This window comes from Nyctibius grandis, chromosome 9, assembly GCF_013368605.1.
Source record: "Nyctibius grandis isolate bNycGra1 chromosome 9, bNycGra1.pri, whole genome shotgun sequence".
Taxonomy (NCBI): Eukaryota; Metazoa; Chordata; class Aves; order Nyctibiiformes; family Nyctibiidae; genus Nyctibius; species Nyctibius grandis.
In genome coordinates, this window is record NC_090666.1 from 43,352,790 (window position 1) to 43,373,893 (window position 21,104).

Below are 21,104 nucleotides of genomic sequence, written 5' to 3' on the forward strand. Positions count from 1 at the left end.
TGGACAGGATTTCCACTGGGGTCAGGCAACAGAGAGGAGATAAGGCATAAGAAACAATCCAAGGCAAGCACCTTAACTTCCACTAGAATCTGAGCCAGGCTTTGTTACTCTCTGCTAGCTACCACTTCTTCACTTCCTACGTATTTTCCCTCTGTTCCTTAGGTTTTGTCACAAGAAACAGCCGCCTGGAAGTATTGACTATGATGTAATGACACATGGAAAAAGTTTTAGAGACTTTATGATCTAAAATTTTAACTATTTCGCATGAATTATTTCTCATCACAATTTAGGATGCAGCAGGGGACCCTCTTCCTTCTCTACCTTTAACAGAAATGACAACAATACTCAGCCACTGTACCCAACATACCAGCAACTTCAACACAGGCAGCAAAGTGTCAGGAATCAAAGTACTTGGGAGGTCCAGTATTTTGCATTTTGGTGGCAGGTGCTTTGCTGTGAGTATCATCTGCTTAACCCCTTCTAAAGACGAGCACAGGAGCCCCAACCACTTACCGTTGCTAACCATGCGCCTAGCTACCTCCCAGAGGACCAGCCCAAAAGCCCAGATGTCGACCCGTTTGTACGAATCGAAGCAGTCTGCCTGGATAGTTTCGTCCAAGACTTCTGGAGCCATGTAGCGTTTGGTACCCACGCGGGGATTGTTCCCCACATCCAACTGATTCGTGCTTTGGGAGTGCATTACTGCAAGGCCTGAGGACAGAAAAAAAAATCACTGTTAAGTCCCCTTTAAAAATGTAGCAGCATATACTGAAAATCACACGTGAGCAGTGACACCCATCAGACAGTTCCTTAAGGAGAAGGGGCTGAGTCCAACTGTCCAAAGACCAACTGGGTCAGCTCCAAATGAGCTCTGAAAAACAGCCACTGTGTCCGTAGCCTTAGAGCAATTATCTCCTCAGGGATTAGCATTATGCGTGTTATTGCACTGTTGCAAAACGTCGTCATTAAGTGTTTTGCAGCCACTGGATGTCAGCAGCGCTCCAGGCACGTACACAGAAGGCCAAGCATCTGTTACTTAGAAGAAAACAATTCTACGCAGCATTCAAATGTATTTATAGAACTTTTGGGTAGGTGGATATATCCGAACTGCGGGGAAGAGAGAAGAAAAACACTGCAGGATGGATACAAGCAAGTCAGAAAATAAAGCTGGAAAATAAAAAACACCGTGTTTGCCGTAGCTTGAAAAATAAACTGATCTAAAATGAGTCAGTCAAAACCACTCCACCTGGTTTCTACTAATTACTAAACATTTAAGCAAAGAACATTATGTGAGGGACTAAATTATTGTAAATTTGGAAACACACAGAGTACTCCTTTTGCCATGGTAAACAGAGAGCACCGCAAATTGAACAGCAACAGGTGCATGACATAACTAAGCAATAGAAAAGACGACACAAACTCTCCCTAATTTCCTCAACAACTCTTGTAAAAATAACATATACTATTTACATTTAACATGAGTTTATTTTAGATGAAACTTACTCAGTCCCACAAAAAACTGACCTACCACCAGACCACAATTTTTTTTTCTTTCCAAAAAAACAGTCTGTACTTCATTGCAAAAACTTGGAAAACGTTTTCCTGCAATTTAAATGCACTTCAAATAATTTCAGGCTGCTAAGAAAATGCTTATTGCACCTCTAGAAAGATACCATCTACTAACCCCGTGACTGCTGAGAAGGTAATTTGCAAAGCCTGCTCTCCAGATAAAAATATTCTCTGTCATATATATATACACACACAGATGACATGTATTTACACACACACTTATAAACAAATACATAAATGTATATTAAATTATACAGTATTTATGGATTATAACATTAAAAAAACCCACACTTGAACACTGAAAACAAAGGTTAGAAAACAAATTTCCTGGCAAACTCTGAAGATGTCAAGACTTTGCAGAATGCTTTGATAGAAATCATAATATTCCACCCAAACTGGGCAAAACAGATTCAATAGATTGACAGGTCAAAGGTTTAAGGCTGAGGGATGCAAGTCAGCATCCCACACACTACACACTGAGGAAGTGTTGCAACAAGGTCAGGGGACAGCCCTGTTGCAATCAGGCTCTCATCACGGTGGCATCTGCGCTGTTTATGAGTTAGGAAGCACATATTGCACTGCTTCAGTTTCTTTTCACCTCAGCAGATCTCAAGGCACATTTAACTCACGTGCTTGTCAGAGAAGCTCTTCCTGTAAGATACTAATTCTTTTTTAAAAAAAAAAAACAGCTTGACTGGACTACAAATTGATGAAACACAGTGGTTTTCAAGACACCAAAAATCCCCTTTAGTATACTGGAGTATCTGCTAGAAACAAAAATTGAGCAAGTATGTTTTGTTTGCATCTTCCTTACAAACACCAGGGTTTGTTTCCAACATACATTCAGTACTCTGTATGGACAGGCAAGGGGAAGGAGGGAGTCAGAGGAGGGTTGGGCTTTTTCTTCTTTTTCTGCTCTTCTATAAAGTTGCTCAACTGAGACCTATCACCATGCACGTGAATTGCTTTAGAAGTAGAAGGGCAGAACTTCTCCACAATGCTGACAGACTGAAGGGAGGCTGACATCCATCCTTGGACTTTATCACACAGTTTCTGCTTAGCTAGAACATCCTGGAAACAGCCCGTTTTGTAACCGCAGCTCTGGATGCTGGGGTTGCTGCCCCAAATACTAGTCTCCAGCACGCCTGCGGAAGGACAAGCAGCCAATTCACAAAGCTCTTGCACTCATGCCAGCCAGGATGACCAGGACTGCATGGTGACACACGCCAGCCTGCACTGCAGTTGGGGCGTGTGGCACCCAGGCTGTGGGCAAAACAGACAGGTACTAGATATGCACAAAAGCAATTTTATTCCTCTTTGTTTTTAGGGCTGACACCTATTCTTAACAGGTCCAGTGCAAGTCCAGAACCTGGTGGGACCGACAGAACCCAAGCCCGGCTTAGCCGTGGGCAGCTGTAGTGAATCTTTCCATCTGCTCATACTCACCAGTCTCTAAGTGCTATTTTTCTTGTATGGTGTATGTGTGTAAACAGAGGAGACCAGAGGAGGAAAGAGAGACAAAGCTATACAGGAAAAAGGGCATGAATATATGGCAGGAGCAACCAACTCTTTGGTAACTCTCCTTTATGGATAAGGAACAAACAAAGCACACGTGAGATTCACACCTGAGGACTTTATGTTTAAAAAACTAACTGGGAAATGTTTATTGCTGTGCTCTCAGAAAATCTCTCAAACATCTGAAGCCTGTAGGTAAATAACGTAGTAATTTCACTTTATTAGTGCGATGTCAATCAATGCTAGTATGTGCTGCCCCCTCCTCAGGGCGAACTACAAATTTATTTAAAAGCTAGTCTCTAAAGTTTTGTATTTTCAACTTACTGCTCCATTTTTTACTCACTATTCCCTCTGCAAATTTAGACAGGCCTCGACGTGTGGCTTTCATGTTTTCCCTGTGTGTATCTCGCATCCCTCAGGTGAAAGCGATAGGAACTGTGCAGTGGAATTATCATTGAAAATCCCATCTCCCAGCACACTTTTTGCCCAGCCAACGTCTCCCCAACACTATTCTACCACGATTTTCTCCCACACTGCTGCAGCTGCTCCTCAGCACCCTGCGGGTGTAAAGGCTACAACCAGCTGAGCATGGAGGGCCCTGCTCTGGGCTCCCCGGACGGGCCTACGCAGCCCGGCACAGCGAGCGGAGGGCACAGCCGAGCGCCCAAGTGAACTGAAGCCTAACGACGGGGGCACGGGCGGGCTGCGGCACCGGAACCCGCCACACAGCCCCGAAGGCCGGTCCGCTCCCGGCGGGGCGGCGACGAGGCCCCCCGCGGCCGGGCCCGCGCTCCCCCCGCAGCCGGGCGGCGATGGCGGGGCCTGCTCCCCCCCCGCGGCCCGGGCCGCGATGGCCGGGCCCGCGCTCCCCCCGCAGGCGGGCGGCGCTGGCGGCCCCGAGCGCCCCCTAGCGGCCCCCGCCGCGCCGTGCAGGACCCTCGGCCTCCGCGGCGCGGGTTCGAGCCCCGCGGGCACGCACCGGGCGTGCGGGCCGAGCTCACCTAAATCCGCGATGCAGCACTGCCCGTTCTTCTTCACGAGGATGTTCTTGCTCTTCAAGTCCCGGTGGGAAATGGCCGGCTTGCCCTGCGTGCCGAAGATCTCGATGTGCAGGTGCGCCAGGCCGCTGGCCACCGAGAGCACGATGCGCAGGCAGCTGACGGTGTCCAGCGTGGTGAGCTGCAGGTAGTCGTACAGGGAGCCCATCTCGTGGTAGTGCGTGATCAGCCACAGCTGCGTGCTGGAGTTTCTGGAAGTCATGTCAGAGGCAATAAAACCTAGAAAGAGGGAGGAAAAAAAAGGAGAACAAAATAAAATGACAGAGCTCCTTCAAGGCTCCCCAAAGCAAAGAATCAGTACTGCTAGGCCCCTCTTGCAATTTAAAACTGCGTAATTAAAACTTTTCCACGATTGTACTGCACTAAAAACAGACTGCAGGTACTACCGTGATGAAAAAAGAGCTGACACACGTGGAACTCTAACTCAAGTCTACACACAAGAATATATTTATGTATTTTGTCGGTCACACCACATACAACTACTTGTTAGGGCCACAAACTTTAAAAAACAAGTTATTTTAGGGTTTTTTCCTTCTTTTTGAAGGACTTGGGGTGGGGAAGTTTCCGGTTAACAGGTTGTTGTGTAGTTAAACAAGGTACAACCAGCAGGTTGCAGCATACCTGCCGCTGTCCACTCACCAGGATTACACTGGAGAGCAGCAATACCTCAAAGGGGCAAGTCATGAGTGACCATTTCCATTTTTAAGGACAACAAGCAGCCAGTGCAGGCTGCTGAGAAGCGTTAAATGGGTTTCACATACATATCACATCCCGATAACGGACACTATGTTGTGCCAGCTTCACATTTACACCCAAGGTAAGTCTACTTGGAGCACTTCAACAATTAACCCTGACGTACCAAAAGCTTGCTGTCCCCACAAGAAACATCACACCCTTCTGACTAAATACAGGTTGAAAAAAAAGCACATCTCACTACAGCACCAACTTGCTCTCCAGTGATCTCCTGTTGTTTAAAAGGCTGCACAGGGATTGCTGCAGCCTGATAAACCATCACACCTACGGGACTGCTCTGAACTGCTGCAGGCTCCAATGCCTGACCTTGCTGTACACCAGCTCGCAACGGAGCCACGGGATATCACAAGTGGCAGCTGGCTAAGGAGAGTGTGGCAGCACCAGAAGATCAGCATACCAAAAACCTAAGGACAGTAATTCTACTTTAAATACTAGACAGTTCAACTGGTGTGCAACTTACTTCCACGGTGAAGTAAGGCAGAGCACCTTTATGCATCACAGCTGTATTTTGCAATGATTTTCTACAAAAGAACAGAGAAAAATTTCTCTTTGGAACTCATGAACCTCAAGAACTGGTTTCAAAAATGTGGTGTCTTAAAAAAATTCAGGAGCAGCTCCCTTCCTGTTACCGCTGAGTTTACTGTTTATCAGCACACTGTTGACCTCAACAGCTTTAGCTGGGAAGCAGCTAAAAGTTTTATTCCCAAGTTAGAGGAACAAATTATGTTTACTAAAAGCCCACATATGACATTTGCCAGAAAGAACACCCACGACTTTCTCTCCCAAAGTCAGATTTCTGCACAATGTGACATTTTTGTAATCTGTGATATTGTTTAATACCACATCTAAACAAAATTCTATAAAATAGCCAACAAATTTGACAGTTATCAAGAAAGACTAAACCCAGACAGAGGAATATGGGAAATGTGTAATGTAATTTCAGCCAAGTTACTTGCTCTCTTGGGAAGGAAAGTTCAATAATTCACATTTCAGGAGGCCACCAAACTCTTTTTTGTAGTAACAAAGGAACTGCTTCAGGAAACATTAGACAAATGTCTAGCAGGGTGAACTATAGAGCCAAGGAATATTCTCTGACAGGAAACAAGAATAAGGAGCCCAAGTAAAACTGAAGACAGACAGATTGTGGGTGAGGTAAAGTCAGCACACAGAAAACATGCTGCTGCTTTTATTTGGGAAGGTGGCACACCAGTGAAAGAAGGTCATGTCTCCTTGGAATCAAAAGGGCTGCTTAAACTTCAGCCACAGAAAAGGCATTTTCTAAGCTCTCAGAACTGAGCATACAAGGTACAAGGGATGCAGAAGACTCAAAATCATCCTACTTTCATATTTACAGGGAAATGAGATATGTCATCAAGGGGCAGCTATAGTTGAAGTTTAAACACCAAAGGAGCTTAGTTTGACCCTGAGCAGAACAGTTAAACAGAAGAAAAGAATGGATTCATACCGCAGTTTATTCAGGCACAAGGAAAAGTATTCAAATATTCAAATCTCATTATCAACTCCTCCCCCCTTTTTCTCCCTTTATTTCTCCCAGGTAAACTGAAGTTATAAAAAACCCTAGACCCACTAGAACTTCTCCACCTAACGCGCTGCAAGGTGAGCTGCAAGGCTGAGTTCTTAGCACGCGGGTCTGTGGTACCTCCATTCTGCTGCACACACTGTGCTGCCAACAACTGATTAATGTGGTCGACTGCTTCTTGCTAGAATATTTCTGCAGGAGGACAATGATTCATGGTTGCTACGACACTTTGTCCAGTCGAGACTCAGAGTTCAGCACCCTCCTGCAAGTCTCCCCCTCAAAATTTCCCTTCGACTATTTATCACAAACACAAGAGCCTAATCTCAGACTGCAAGATACCAGCAGATCTGCAGTGCTTTGCAAGTGAACTGTCCAGGTAACTCACCTTTATGCCAGCTACACTAGGAAACATGAGTATAGTTTCTCTACTTACCTAAAATATTTTCATGCCGCAGCAATACAGTGTTGTACAATTCCGTTTCCCTGAACCAGGATTTTTCATCCCTAGAAGAGAAGATCTTCACAGCAACGTTTTCTCCTTGCCACTGACCCCTCCAAACTTCTCCGTAACGGCCCTTTCCTGGTGGGGGAACACACACAGTAAAAGCTGTCAACTAACCATCTCCACAGGGCAGAAGGACAGGATCAGCTAACAGGATGGAAACTCAACAGTTATGGCCCAAATATCACACTGATGCAGTCTGACCACACCTGCAAACACTTTTTACCACTCCTGCAGTCACGCTGTGCTCCGCTATCCCTTAATTGTTCCTGTTTGTTTCAACTGCAAGCTCAGAGTATGGATCTCTCCTCCTTGCACGTCGGTACAGAACAGAGTGTTTGTGCTGGGCAGGTGTAATTATTCAACCACTGGCAACGAAAGCGCTTTGGCAGCTCAAGCAACTTAGGCAACATACTGCCAGGTCAGTGTACACAACACAAACCAGTCTATGAATTCTGAAGTTAGAGGCACGTGTGAATCAGCAGCAGGTACATCCAAATGAAGAGAGATACCCAACGCTGATGCGTTAAAAATTCCAGTAACTTACAGGAAGGTGTTAACCCGTTCTGAGTTCAAATCACTGAAGAGGCAGCATAAACCATATTTAAAACAGTCTCTTACTAAGAGAATCAATCATTATCATGCCTTCCTCACCTCTTTAGTGCCAGCATTCCATCTTGGCTCAATGTCTCTGCCTCAGATTAACTTTGACCCAAATGCTTCCTAAAATTACTGAATTCATATTTAATATTATTCAATTAATAATAGATGTACGCTGAAGAAAAATTTAATGGATCCTTAAAATTAACACTGAAGTCTTGAAAAAAAACTAAAGACCCAGAGGCATTTTAGGGAAGAATTACTAGAGAGATTCTCTCTTTCAGGGGGAAAAAGAGCAGTAACAGCACATCATTGCCTGCACGGCCCCAAAGCAACAGTGCAGAGCAAGTAAACTACAGAACAGTCATGTTACCATGCTGATGGCACAGAATCACTTTTTTTTTTCCTAAATGCCCCTTTAGCCACTTTGCTTGATGCTTCAACTCCAGATCTCAAATCCAGATGATCCTTCTCTAATTCTGAAGATTTCTAATTGAACACTTCTCCTATGGAGACAGGCTGGGAGAGCTGGGGCTGTTCAGCCTGGAGAAGAGAAGGCTCCGGGGAGACCTTCTAGCACCTTCCAGTGCCTGAAGGGGCTACAGGAAAGCGGGAGAGGGGCTTTTTACAAGGGCAAGTAGTGACAGGACAAGAGGGAATTGTTTTAAACTGAAAGAGGGGAGGTTTAGATGAGATCTCAGGAAGAAATTTTTTACTGTGAGGGTGGTGAGACCCTGGCCCAGGTTGCCCAGAGAAGCTGTGGCTGCCCCCTCCCTGGCAGTGTTCAAGGCCAGGTTGGATGGGGCTGGGAGCAACCTGGTCTGGTGGAAGGTGTCCCTGCCTGTGGCAGAGGGTTGGAACTGGATGGGCTTTAAGGTCCCTGCCAACCCAAACCGTTCTGTGATTCTATAACACCATTTAAAGAACAAAAGTTTGTTTCATAGTTTGACAGTTTCAAACTTCAAATAGCACTTGCTCTTCTAAAAACACAGTTTATTTCGCTTACAAAGTACCCAAACAAGCCTAGTTTGTATTTTCTAACATCGTCTTACTGAACACAGCTTAACTTTTTTTCAATCGCAAAGCACAGATATTTGCCCCTTTCTTCTGCGTAGATCTGAAAAGAATTTTTCACCTTGCTTTCCAAAGCCAAATGTGTTCTGTAAGCTGAAGCCTGAAAAGTTTCATATACTATATAAGTCACTGAGAATAAACAGGTAATTAGGATGGGAGGTAAAGCCTTCTCTCTGCATTTGTTACCAAGACTTGGCACTAGATGTGAACAAGGTTTATACTAACCTACACACTCTACAAGCGTGATCTGGCGAGCCACCGTTCTTTGCACCAAGAAAGGAAGTCCAGAACCACTTCCAGATGTGCAGGAATGATCCAATAAATCCTGTTCAAAAGCAAAAGCAAATGATTATAACTTATGAGAAACTACATTTCTTTCCCCATTTAAATACACAAAGGTACACCCCACGGGATAGGTTAAGTTAAAGCTCATTGATATCTCAGTGGCTCTGGTGATGCCATTTGATCACTTGGGACCAAGACACACTGTTGCCATCACGGTACAGATGGACAGAGGAGGCTCTTCACAAGATTTCACCACTGCAAAGAACATCCCACGCACAGAAGAGCCTGGCAGGGGAGACACAACTTACGTGTAGTCACTTTCTGTTGGAAATTTTACACACAACGCAACAACAGCCAAACAGATCAAGCACCATTTCATTCTCATATTTCTTATTCTGTCTCTATCTTTTATTTGGCAATACAGTATAATTTTGTTTAATACATAAATCACTTTTTGTAATACATAAGTGACAATGAGTGTACTGCCTGGAAGCTCACTTGTATCCTACGAGCTGCACTCTGTAAAGACATTCCACCCTTTTCCAGCACTTTGTTGTTCTCTTACTTAGCTTATGCTCTCTCAATTCTCTATGTCACCTACTTGAAAAAGGTTAATATCAACTTTTTTCCCCAAAAAAAAAAATCTGTCTTGCAATAATTTTAGCCACCTCAATAAGAAATAAACTTACTTTCTCTGATTTCTCTTATACCCAAGGCCTTCATCCCTACACAGTTGGCAAAAACAGCATTTACTTTTGAACGTTCACACAGACTTTTCCCATTTTTCCAGCTACCTGTAGTTTCTTGCTAGTAAAGATGTCTAGAAGGGCACAGCAACACAGATGTGTTTTCAGTAATTAAGCTAAGGTCATGTCCCAGCCCCACCGATCTGTGGTATCAGGTACTCAAAATCTATGAATCCCCTATGAATGAACGTGCATTAGAAAGAGACGTTCAGAACTTTGAACCTTTTTTTATTAATATAAGCAGGCTCTAGAAACAGCTACAGCTGAGAGTTTCTAATTGAAATAAGACAGATAAAACCAACACATTCCTGTGATACAACCTGCTTTTTCAACACCTTTTTGATCAGTGGCCTGCACACCACGTGTGCTCAGCTAACCATTCTGTCTGAAGTAACATGGGCATGGGTGTCATTTTTCCTCACAAAATGGGTGTCTTTTGGGTCCATGTGAGCCAGGTGGCGAGGCTACAGCCCACACCTCACAGCCAGGGATGCCCGGGGCCACCCGGACCAGAGAGGCACCCCAGTCTCCACTGCCTTGCTCCTGTATGCCCCACTCTGCTTTTGACACCGTGGGCACCACTGGCGAACTGCTGGCTCACCGCACCCAGAGTTTATTTCACGTGCATTACACAGAAAACTGAGTTGGGCAGATATGTTTCAAGTCCCTGCCCCAAATCAGAACTTCTTTAAAAGACAACACCCAAGTAACTCACTGTAAGTCTCCTTCCCTAACACGGCTGAAACATGCTAGATGAACACTCCCTCAAAGAAAAAAAAGTTACCATGTGGTAGATAACAGTCAGGGGAAGTTTTGGCTCGAACTGTTCAAGTTTGGTACAGTTATTTATACCTGAAAACAGTTTTAAAACAAACAAGGTGAGAGGAGTATTACCTGTATCACCTACACTAGATAGGTCATCAATACTCCAGAAAATTTTCCATAACAAGTGTTTCTTAAAAGTTTTTATCAGTTTCTGGTATTTTTAGTGCATGGAAACCAGACTTTAATCTGTAAGCTTATAAAAAAACATGAGTGAGATTCTAATTGAATGTTAAGATCCTATTAGCCTTTTAAAATGCTAATACCCAGCTACTTCTAGGGCTAGGACTTCCGTACTAGTTCACAGCATTAACAACTGTATTACTGGACTTTTTTCCTTTACAAGGGAAAATAGGATAAAAAAAGCATAAGCTTAATCGACTTTCTAATAATTCCAGCAAACTGCACTACTGGGCTTTAACCAGATCCGATGAAATCTCATTGCTCCTAACAATTTTTTAATGACTGCTAAAGAAAAAGACAGTCTAAGAATGACAGGAAACTGCTACTTTGCTTTTCAATACAAACTGAGAGCTCATTTACCTTCCTGCTTGTATCAGAGGCAAAAAACCCCCACACTTATCTGCAGCGACTGTAAAAACAAGATTTGAAGAGGCTACAGCTCTTTCCATTCCCCATTTGGAGCTCAGAGCTTTAAGCATTTGCTGCACTACAGAGACTAATCCTAAATGTAAGCTAATCTAATGTGTAACAAACCCAGCGATTTAAAACACACAATGGAGAAGAAAAATCTGGAATTTTAAGGAAGACTTACTGTTTAGATGAACATTTAGGAACAAGGAACTAACAATTCTTTGATATCACCCACACTCCAGAGGCCCACCAGAGGCACTGCAATCAAAGCTGAGAGGGTCTGGCAGCTCAGAACAAAACAGCTCCACCAGACCAAGCCTTTACAGCTCGTAACTTCCCCAATTTCTTCTCAACAGAATTTTGATTTATTCTTCTCAGGTTTTATCACCGTTTCCAAGTAACATTAAACAACTTGAAGTGCAAAAGGTTTGCAAATGGAATGGAAATGGTCTTGCACTGATAAGGGGTAAGAGCTGGTAAAAGCTGGAAGTCAGTACTTAAGGACAGGTAACCAGTTGCACACACGCCTAGTTCATGGCGAACGTATCAAAACTGGCTGGTTTAAAACAGTAACACAGAATCAAGCCTTGTGGGCTAATTAGAGAGCCAAAGGCATTTTAAAAAAAAAAAAGATTACCAAGTATAGCTTATATAGGGCCAAGCTGAAGCAAAACAGCAGGGCAGCGGCAGCGAGCTGCTGCAGTTTGCACCACGCTTGGTCCTGCAGTGACACGAAGTGCCCAGACATTTCCAGGTCTGAGAGGGAGGCAATTTCCAGCGCTCCATCTTACCCAGGAAGCTGGCATTTAACAGCCAAAACTCTGGTCCCAGAGTGGCCACCTAAGGTCCCTCTAGATCGGTATGTTGTCTCTGACCGTACCCAAAAGCGATGCCCTTCATTAGGGTACTACAAGTGGAGTGAATTGGGGCAGCAGACATACAGGAGTATTAGACACATGGAAGTATTTAAAGTGCTCAACAACATACAGCCTTCTCATCCCATTGCTCTTTGAATGTGTACAAACCTGTAGCATCTAGAAAAACAGCGGGCAAGGAGTTCCACTGCTTCAATTACCACTGTGTTAAGAAACACCTTTATTTTTATCCTGGCTCATACTTGCTAATTTTGGTGCCTCCCCCTGTTATTGTCCTGCAGAAGGCGAACACCTAATTCCTCTCCATCCTCTCCTTAACCCCTGCCATGTTGTGTGTCTCCACCATACCCCCCACCCCCTTAAGAGAACCAGACTCTTCTGGCTGAAGCACTGCTTTACTTACTTGTTCCCCACACAGGCTGCTTCAAAACTGCATATTTGGGCATCCAGATGACCAGGAGCCCAATTACTCAGTTTTAACCTATTCTTCCTTAAAGAAGAATCTTCCTTGCTCCAAGGGTACCCCTTACTGGCCATCTCAGACCCTGAAAACTTACTTGTCAGGACATACTGTCTTGTGAATGAAAGGGTTTTCCATGTGACTCTTCCAGCACTTACTCACAGCAGTATTTTACAGAAACATCTCTGCCTCAAAATAGAGAGATGCAAGAAATAGTTTCCAGCTCCCCAAAATAGTTCCATTTTTGAGCAGTCCCACAGATCCTTCTTTTCATAAATTCCCATAGCTAGGCCTGCAAATAGCTGTCAGCTTTCAGGTGAGGAGGTGCAACCATTTTCTGGGGTATTTTTTTTGGACACAGTCAAAACTGCTTCCCTAGTTGGTGGTAACCAACACTTTCTAAGGAAGATATCAAAGGTTATTCCTCGCTTAAACACCCATTTCAGTTTCTCTCTCCTACAGAGAGAAACACAGTCCAAAACACAGAAAGAAAATACCCCAGTCAATGTATTTAGTAGCATATTATTAAAAATATTTGTGTTTTGTACCATTTTTCTTTAGCCACTTTTCAACCCTGCAGTGAAGGCACATTATGGCGGAAAGCACCAAAATGGAAAATATTTTCCAACCTCTTAATCTTGAGGAGATTTTATCTTAGAAATGCGAGGAGGAGAAAACTTCTCTTTGCATTGCTTTCAGAAACAAACACTCGAGCTGCCTCTGAAGCCTTACTTGCTCAGTTTCGATAGAGCTGCTGGGAACACTTCTTTCCTGACCTCAAGTGAAAGTGTGAGATACATTAAGGAAACACTTCCCCATTTTATTTTATTTTCCAGAGACTGCGTGAACAAGAACGTATTTTTAAAACTGAACTTTGAGTAAGCAGTTCTCATTTCTTAACATTCCTACTGCTCCTCTGCCAACAAAACCTCACTAATTTCCTAGTCATCCAAGAGCCCTCCTGCTAAGATCAAGGGAGTCAGGTTTGAAGTTTTTAAAAGGTAAAAATTCCTGTATTTTCTTCTTCCCCTAGCATCACATCTCTTCCAACCCTTCCGCCTGTGTTGTGTACTTTGTTACACCTTTCAGATCACCTCAGGCTACCCAACAATCAGGCACACTCCGTTTTGCTGTTTAGACACTGCTTCTAGGAACATAAACAGCCTGACTACAGGTTACAGCAGTTCTCCAGGTCACAGGAGCTACCCTTGCAAAAGCTCTCTTTTGGTTAAATCTTATTTAAACGACGGCTTTGCGAGCACAGGAATGTCACCCCAGAAGTCCTGACACTAAGTGGCATCCCCCGGCAGCAGCAGGTCCTGTTACTGATGTGGCCATGTCTGGGGGTATGAGAGGGGAGTTCAGAGGAGAAGAAAGCTCACGCAGATCTTCACCGTGCACACAGGTTACTCACTGCCAACGTGCTGTCTCCAACATTCGATGCGATGAGCCCCTCGATCGTGCCGTATTCTGCATCTCTAGAGTTGAGCCTCTCCATGTGGTTTTTCTGTATTCTCCGGATGACGAGCACAGCTACTGCAGAAAAAACTATCAGCACTACCACAGGAGCCAGGATAACAATGATTAGTGTTTCCATGCTGTAACCTGCTGCTTCTCCTTGAAAGGTTTGCCCTTGGAAAAGGAGAGGGGAGGAAGAGGGGGAAAAAAAGAGAGAGAGAGAAAAATAAATTTGCAATTCCCAGAGAAGGTCTTTAAAGCCAGTAGCACCAACACCAACATTTACCTCGCTAGCACTGAAGCCACCTCACTCCCACCACATCAGATGGAAGCTGTACCTTTTTTCCTTTCTCAAAATTCACCATTTATTAATTAACCTCTCACCTTTAGAAGAAGGCAACTGCGCAGTGATGTTCATGTTGCACAGGTACCCTTGGCAGCACTCAACAGCTTGGTCAGGAGACGGAGGTGTTTTGCACGTCATTTTCCCTTGTTCGTAGACTTGGAAGCAGCCCTTCTGGTAAACCTTAGCACCGTCATTGATGCTCAGGGAAGCAAAACACTGCTGGCCTTGGCATCGGTCTCCGTTCCCACAGGACATGCCTTCACACACACATTCATAGTGGACCATATTTAGCTTCAGTTCATCATCTGTAAACGGGGAGAGTTGAGGAAAAAACGCCATCACATTCTCAATAGTTTCAGTTAGACCGAGATAATGAAATCATCAGGCAATAAAACCTTCTGTTTAAGGGAAGAAATACTACTCGAAGCTAGTGCTGAAGAACCACCAAGGAGGAGCTAACGATACTAATTTAGCCAAAGATACGAGCTTGCACCATCAAAGAAATACCAGTCATATCTGCCCGCTCCAAGTACTCGACTTTGGAGAGTTCAGTGACATTTTCCATCACCTCTCGCACACATACGACTGTGGGTACGCAGCATGGGAGGGTCATCCACACAGGGACACTCGGCAGGGGAAAAAAAACTAATCAACAGTGTAAATTTAAAACAGATTTGCTAAACCACATTAACTGACTTCCATATAGAAATATATTCTCAAGCATTCCGGAAATGACTTTAAATCAAATTAAGGCCATTTAAGTTCGCAGCGGACACAGCTACATGGGATTTAGCAGGTTTAACTGGCTTGCTCGAAAAATAAACCTGGACCATCTTTCCCAGGAAGACAAGCCTTTGAGGAGTACCTTGTGAGACTGAGTAACCAGAGAGAGAACGTAAAGCGAGAAGCAGCACACACCGTCAGCAGGTACAACACCTTCCTTCCAACTCCAGATGCTTCGGCTGAGTAGAAGGCAGAGCTTTTAAGAGAACATATAGAGGAGGAAACTGAACTTCTGAGCATCCTCAGCCAAGCGTTGGAGATGCCCAGGTGGGGAACCCCCGCTCCCTCTGCGCAGACCTGCACACGCTGCTGCGCTCAGGAACGGCACGTGGCCTCAAACACACAGCATGGGGTCGGGCTGGTCTCCACACCACTCCCAACTAGCTAATGGAGGACACTGGAAACTCTTCAGTTCCCTGGAAAATACAGGTGCCCGTGGCGGTGAACAGCCACATGCACCCACAGAGGGCTGAGAGAGGAGGCACAGCCGTGCAGGACAGAGCAAGTCACTGCTCTGTTAGCACATCCCGTGCGTACACACACGCATACACACTGATGGCAACTCAACTCATATTTACATTCTCTTTTTCAGTTCTAACACACAGGAATAACTTCCAGCCACAAATACAGCAGATGCTCCTAAAATAGCAGCTGAGCATACCCTGTGTTGGACTTTCTCAAGCCTACCATTAGGGCCTGCCCACCGGGAATACAACTCGGTTTGTTTTCCACTTTGTTTCCCTCCTCTCCTCCCCAAATGAACAAATACACAAATACAATTTTCCATTTTTGAACCACTAACAAAAACTAAACTAGGGAAAGAATCCTGCAATCAGACAGTGTCTGTCACACTGATTTCCAGTACTGGTATCCACAATCCCAGTCATACAGGGACCAAGTCATAACTTTGCTAATTTTGTGGAACTTCTTTTAAAAAAGAAAAAACAATTATGCCAAACATTCCTCTAATCAAAGTTCATTCCTTTGTGGCTGTTAGTGCAGCCTTTAAGCAACTTGCTATTAAGCAACTGCAGAAGGAGCTGCTGTACGGAGCAGGACAACTAACCTACCATCTGAGGGCCATACAAGGAGAACCCATCTGGCCCACAGCCTGCTCCAGCCTCACGCTTCCCTCCTCTCTTGACCCAAGGACCCTTCAAGAGCGAGCAGACCTCCCGCAAGCAGAGGAGCGGTGCTGGCAGAAAGCCACCTCCCCTCGTGTGCCACCTCCGGAGGAGCCCGGCAATCCCAGAACGGGTCAGGAGGAGACTGCGCAGGCACAGGGCAGCTCATCAGCCCGTGCAGAGCAAACCCAACATCCCCTACGAGCAATGAACTGCGGCACTGCAGCTCCTAACACGCTGTCTTTTGACAAGACTGCTCTAGTCTGAAGGCAGGGCGAGCGATCCAACGCGCCACGCGGGCTGGGGAGCCATTTGACAGAGTAACGCTGCCTCCATGCACATGAACTGCTGCAGACCCCCACGTGTCCACGGGCCAATACAGACCAGTTACCTGAAGTAAAAATAAAATGCTTCTGGTGAAGAACTCCTGGGTTGGAAACGAAAACACTCCCCTTCATGACTGTCACTATTCCTTACACCCACTGCCCCTTCCTCACGTACCAGCCAGCCCTTCCCTCGTTAACGCTCCTGCAGTGCCGCAATCAGTTTAAAAATGAGCTGAGCTTTACCCAAAGGGGAGGGCTTGTTCCGCCTGGGGACCAGCCAACGCGCTGACCGCGTGCCCCGCTCCTGCCTCTGCAGGGACCAGCTGCGGCAGAGGGGGATATTCCCACTGCATTTCCCCCCGGTGAAACCAGCTGCACTTGCAAAGCAGTTTTGTTGGCTTACGGTGACCCCACAGCAGACAGAGCCGGACTGGGTGACGCTTCTCCACAGCCCTCATGTGGAGGGGACAGATGCAACCAGCAAACGCCACGGGCCAGCTGCCATCGAGAGGTGACGGCTGAAGCAGATCAGCTCCCCAGACACACATGCCCAGAGGCAACAACAGCCCCCGGCGTGGAGGCTGTCAGCCCAGCTACGTACGGAGCAGGCAGGCAAGAAGCCAAGCTTAAAAATACTTCCACGACCTAAACACGCTCACTGCACATATATTTGTTTCGTAATACAGACTCTCTGCTGCGCTTCTGGCCCGTATATATTGTGCACACACACACAAAAATCTGACTTGCCACACAAAAATAGAGATTTGCATTAACTTCTCATTAAGTAGTTCATTAGTTCATTATTATGTCAGTGTTAAAATTGAAGCTCCTTTACTTTGTTTGCTTATTCACTTTGTGAAAGTCAACAATTAAGAGTGCTGACTCTAATTACCTGGGTATTTCAACAGAACTAGAACCAAGACACTCCACATTTCAGTCAGCACACTGGAAGGTGCAGCGTTGAGCCCTCTCGGTGGCAGGAGACAGGCACACAGCCCCAGCACCCCAAACCCACCGCACACCAGGCTCAGAGCACGGGTTAGCGAAGGAAACACACAGATGGCAGGAAACAGACAAGGTATTTACTTGTATGTGACGTTTATTTCACACAACCAGTTACAGACAGTTTTATTTCATATTTTATATCCAGTTCCTAGACTGTAGACACTGTTAACTGTTTAGGAAAATACCAAACTACCTCTCTCCAAGGAGAAATACACTACAGGTGTTTCTGGTAGCACATCTTCATTTTGAGGTGAACTCTCCACATTTAGAATAGAGATTCATTCTCTATCGAACCAGCCAACAGGCACTTGGCCACCTCTTCTTGTTGGCACTACAGCAACACAGTTTCTTCAGCTACCTTTGACTTGAAAAAACGCCTGTCAGCTGTGTGATGCGGTCAGCAAATACTGAAGTAATTTTAAAAAGCATAAAAAAGTAAAAATATAGACCATAAGTGTCAATTTTCTTTCTAAATACAGTCTCTAGTTATATTAGATGTACCTTTTAAAGAAGGGCTTTAACAAGATCAAATCATTTCCTTCCAGCAACGCACCACCACTGCATGCCCTCCCTTTCAAAATGTTGTAGAATATCTCGAGTTGGAATGATCATCAAGTCCAGCTCCCTGCAGGACTAAATCTCACCTCGCAGATAAAGACTAGCACACCTTCCTACACAGATGTGAGGGACATTTAGCGCACGCAGAGGGATAACCTACACGACACCAGGCCACCTCTCAGCACGTGGCTGTTAAAGAAAGCCAGGGACGGACAGAGGTACACAGCCTTAAACAACCCGCTCCTTCGCTCACCAGGACGGGACGTCAACGGCACGGGTTTATAGAGGAGCAGCTCCACAGAAGCAATCCCTCCCTCCCGAACGCCTGCAGCCCCAGGAGCGGGCAGAGGGGCCCCCCGAGCTCTGCCCCAGCCCAGCCCGCAGCTGCGCGGCAGCCAGGCGCCGGCCGCATGCTCGACGTGCACAGACACTGCGGTCATCGGCCCCACGCACCCCGGGCTGCAGCGGTCAGCCCTGCGCAGGCTGGCTGCTGGGCTGGGACCACCCTGGGCAAAGGGAACACCTCGAAACCACACCAGAAAGGTTACAAGTGACAGGCGAAGCTGATTTCGGGGAGCTGCTGCAATCTCTGGTAGGAGGAAAGGGACTTCACGCTCGAAGGCCAAGGTATTTAACAGCAGCAATATTATTCTTTCTAAATGGGTGGGATTGGGGGAGGAGGTGGGACCTGCTAGGGCTTCATACCATAATGAACTGAAGATGAAGGACAGCAGAGCCCATTTATTGTACGTTAGACAGCTCTTGTTTGGTGGTTGGCTTCCCTTCATGATTCTCAGCCACTTCGGGGAAACAGCAGAGATGCCTACTGCAGTCAGAGTTTTATTTCTTCTTTCTCCGTGCATACAGTAACGTGCGTTATACAACAGCCACAATAATAACCACAGAATCATTCAGGTTGGAAAAGACCCTTAACACCATCGATTCCAACCGTTAACCCAGCACTGCCAAGGCCACCACTAACCCATGTCCCTCAGCACCACATCTACACGGCTTTTAAATACCTCCAGGGGTGGTGACTCCACCACTGCCCTGGGCAGCCTATAATAATTTATTTTACACAGTATTTATTAATTTAACAAAAGCCTTTGAATTTTCCAGCATTAAGAAACAGCTGTTTAGCCTTATCATTGTTCTTCACATTACAAAACCATTATTATTATTATTATTATACTTTTTCATTGTTATAGTTCATTAAAACAGGGCTAATAAAGACGTAACACAGGAGTAAGCGCTGCAATAAACCTTTTATTCTAAAGGATTTTCTGGACACTCAAGCAGGGAAGAGACATTTCTGTACTTGGAATTCTAGACTTTCATTTTTGGGGTTGGGTTGTGGGGTTGCTTTTTTGTTTAAATCATGTTTAATTTCATCTCCTGAAGCATAGTGGCAACGCAGAAATCGTCAGTCTGCCCCTGAACGCCACCCAAAGATAAGCCCAGACATTTCTCACTCAAAAATGCAAAAAACCAAACCAAACCTGGTCCAAATCCCAGAGAAAGGAAATTGATCTGTGATAAAATACACAGGGGAAAAAAACCTGAAGGCTTTGCGCTTTTTTGTTGTTGTTATTTTGTGCAAAGGGAACACAAAATAAGTGTTCTCCCCCAAAACATCAACTTTTTAAAAAATTTTTTAAAAATTTTAAAATTCTCACGGGAAAGCATGCTGGTCAGGGTGCACCTGCCCCACCTCCGTGGCCCAGCAGCAGAGGACCAGCTTCCATTCCCTCAAAGGATCTCCAAAGGCACACTCCCCCCTGAAAAACACTCCCAACAGGTCTGTGCTGCTGGGCTCACCGCTCAGCCCTAGCACAGGCTGCTGGCTCGCAAGACTTAGGCACTCAGGAAACAAAGGGGTGAGTTCTCCCATCGCCACTGCGTGTCTGGTGGGCGAGGAAGCCAACACCTGGACCAAGAGACATAAATGAAAGTTTGCTGAGGGGTCTGCTAGGTATTTCTGCCTCCCCAAAGACTCCTCTACAGCCAGCTTGGAAGCAGGAAATTCTTTCCAAAGGAAACAGAAGAGCATCACTGCTAGCAAACACGAACGAGGGGAAGAGCATATTGTTTACATGTGTTAAACAAGTAGTTGCTCACAGAAGAAGACAACTCACCACAGGAAGTACAAGGGGAAGAGAGGGAATGAATAAAGCAAGAGAAGCAAAGCAAGATTGTCACGTCTCTTCTACAGAGTCTTCCACAGGAGCTCTATCACCACGGCAGAGAAATGCAGGCCCAGACAGAGTTTACTTTCCTTTCTTTAAGCAAAGTCAGGTCAAATAACGGAGATCTGAACACCCACAGGCACCCCTGGAAGGGCAGGGAGGGTCGGTAACGCTGCCCGGGACGTTGCCCTACGCACGCAGCGCAAGTGTCCAATTCACACATTGTACGAGACAAATGAACCAGAACTTCAGACCTCAACACGCACCTTTCCCACGTGTTTATCTTCTCCATCTGCTGCTCTTCATGCCAAGGATGTGAAAGGCAGGTGGTTTAAGATTTTTAATATAAGCAGCTCTGAAAGCTGAAAAAAGAAGTTTTCTAGAAGCAGATAGCTGCACTTCATGAGTGGCAGGAAGGTAGTGTGATAACTGCTACCAAACCTTATTTCAAGATAATACTGTATCAACAACATCAGCAGTTTAATTCATTTCCAAACACTCATCCAACGTTCCTCCCTTTTTTTGTCTCAATTTCCTATTCATAGGCATGACTAAAGTCAACCACTACACCTCCGTGCATTTTTAATCTTTACCTTTCACCATCCATTCTAACATCCCACTTCATACACTCTGCCTTTTATTTGCATCAACATTTGAACAATAAATGCATTTCAGCAGAGTAGTACAGAGAGAGATTTCACAAGGTAAAAAGAAAAGAGCACAGAGATGCCATAACAAGCGCTAGATACATCTCTCAAGTCACTTAAAAATTAAAATTGAGAAATCCAAGTTATTCGCAGGACACCTTTATTCAGTATTTTTAAAAGGCTCTTTGTGAAGTAGCAAGTGTGCATCTTTCAGGAGGTCATCTCCTAAAACATCCAGAGACCTTCAAACAAACCACTCCTGCCTCTCCCCAGCAGGG

At 45.2% G+C, this 21,104-nt stretch overlaps 1 protein-coding gene across 1 annotated transcript in view; it reads right to left on the reverse strand.

Moving 5' to 3' along the window:
- The window catches only part of ACVR1 (activin A receptor type 1), a 57,388-nt gene that overhangs the window by 6,510 nt on the left and 29,774 nt on the right, over window positions 1–21,104 (reverse strand). The window contains exons 3-8 of the mRNA XM_068407419.1: window positions 14,236–14,502; window positions 13,808–14,025; window positions 8,837–8,936; window positions 6,869–7,015; window positions 4,086–4,361; window positions 514–711 (exon numbers count right to left, since the gene is read on the reverse strand). Of these exons, the coding sequence (XP_068263520.1) occupies window positions 514–711; window positions 4,086–4,361; window positions 6,869–7,015; window positions 8,837–8,936; window positions 13,808–14,025; window positions 14,236–14,502 (1,206 nt within the window). The remainder of the gene's footprint in view (window positions 1–513; window positions 712–4,085; window positions 4,362–6,868; window positions 7,016–8,836; window positions 8,937–13,807; window positions 14,026–14,235; window positions 14,503–21,104) is intronic.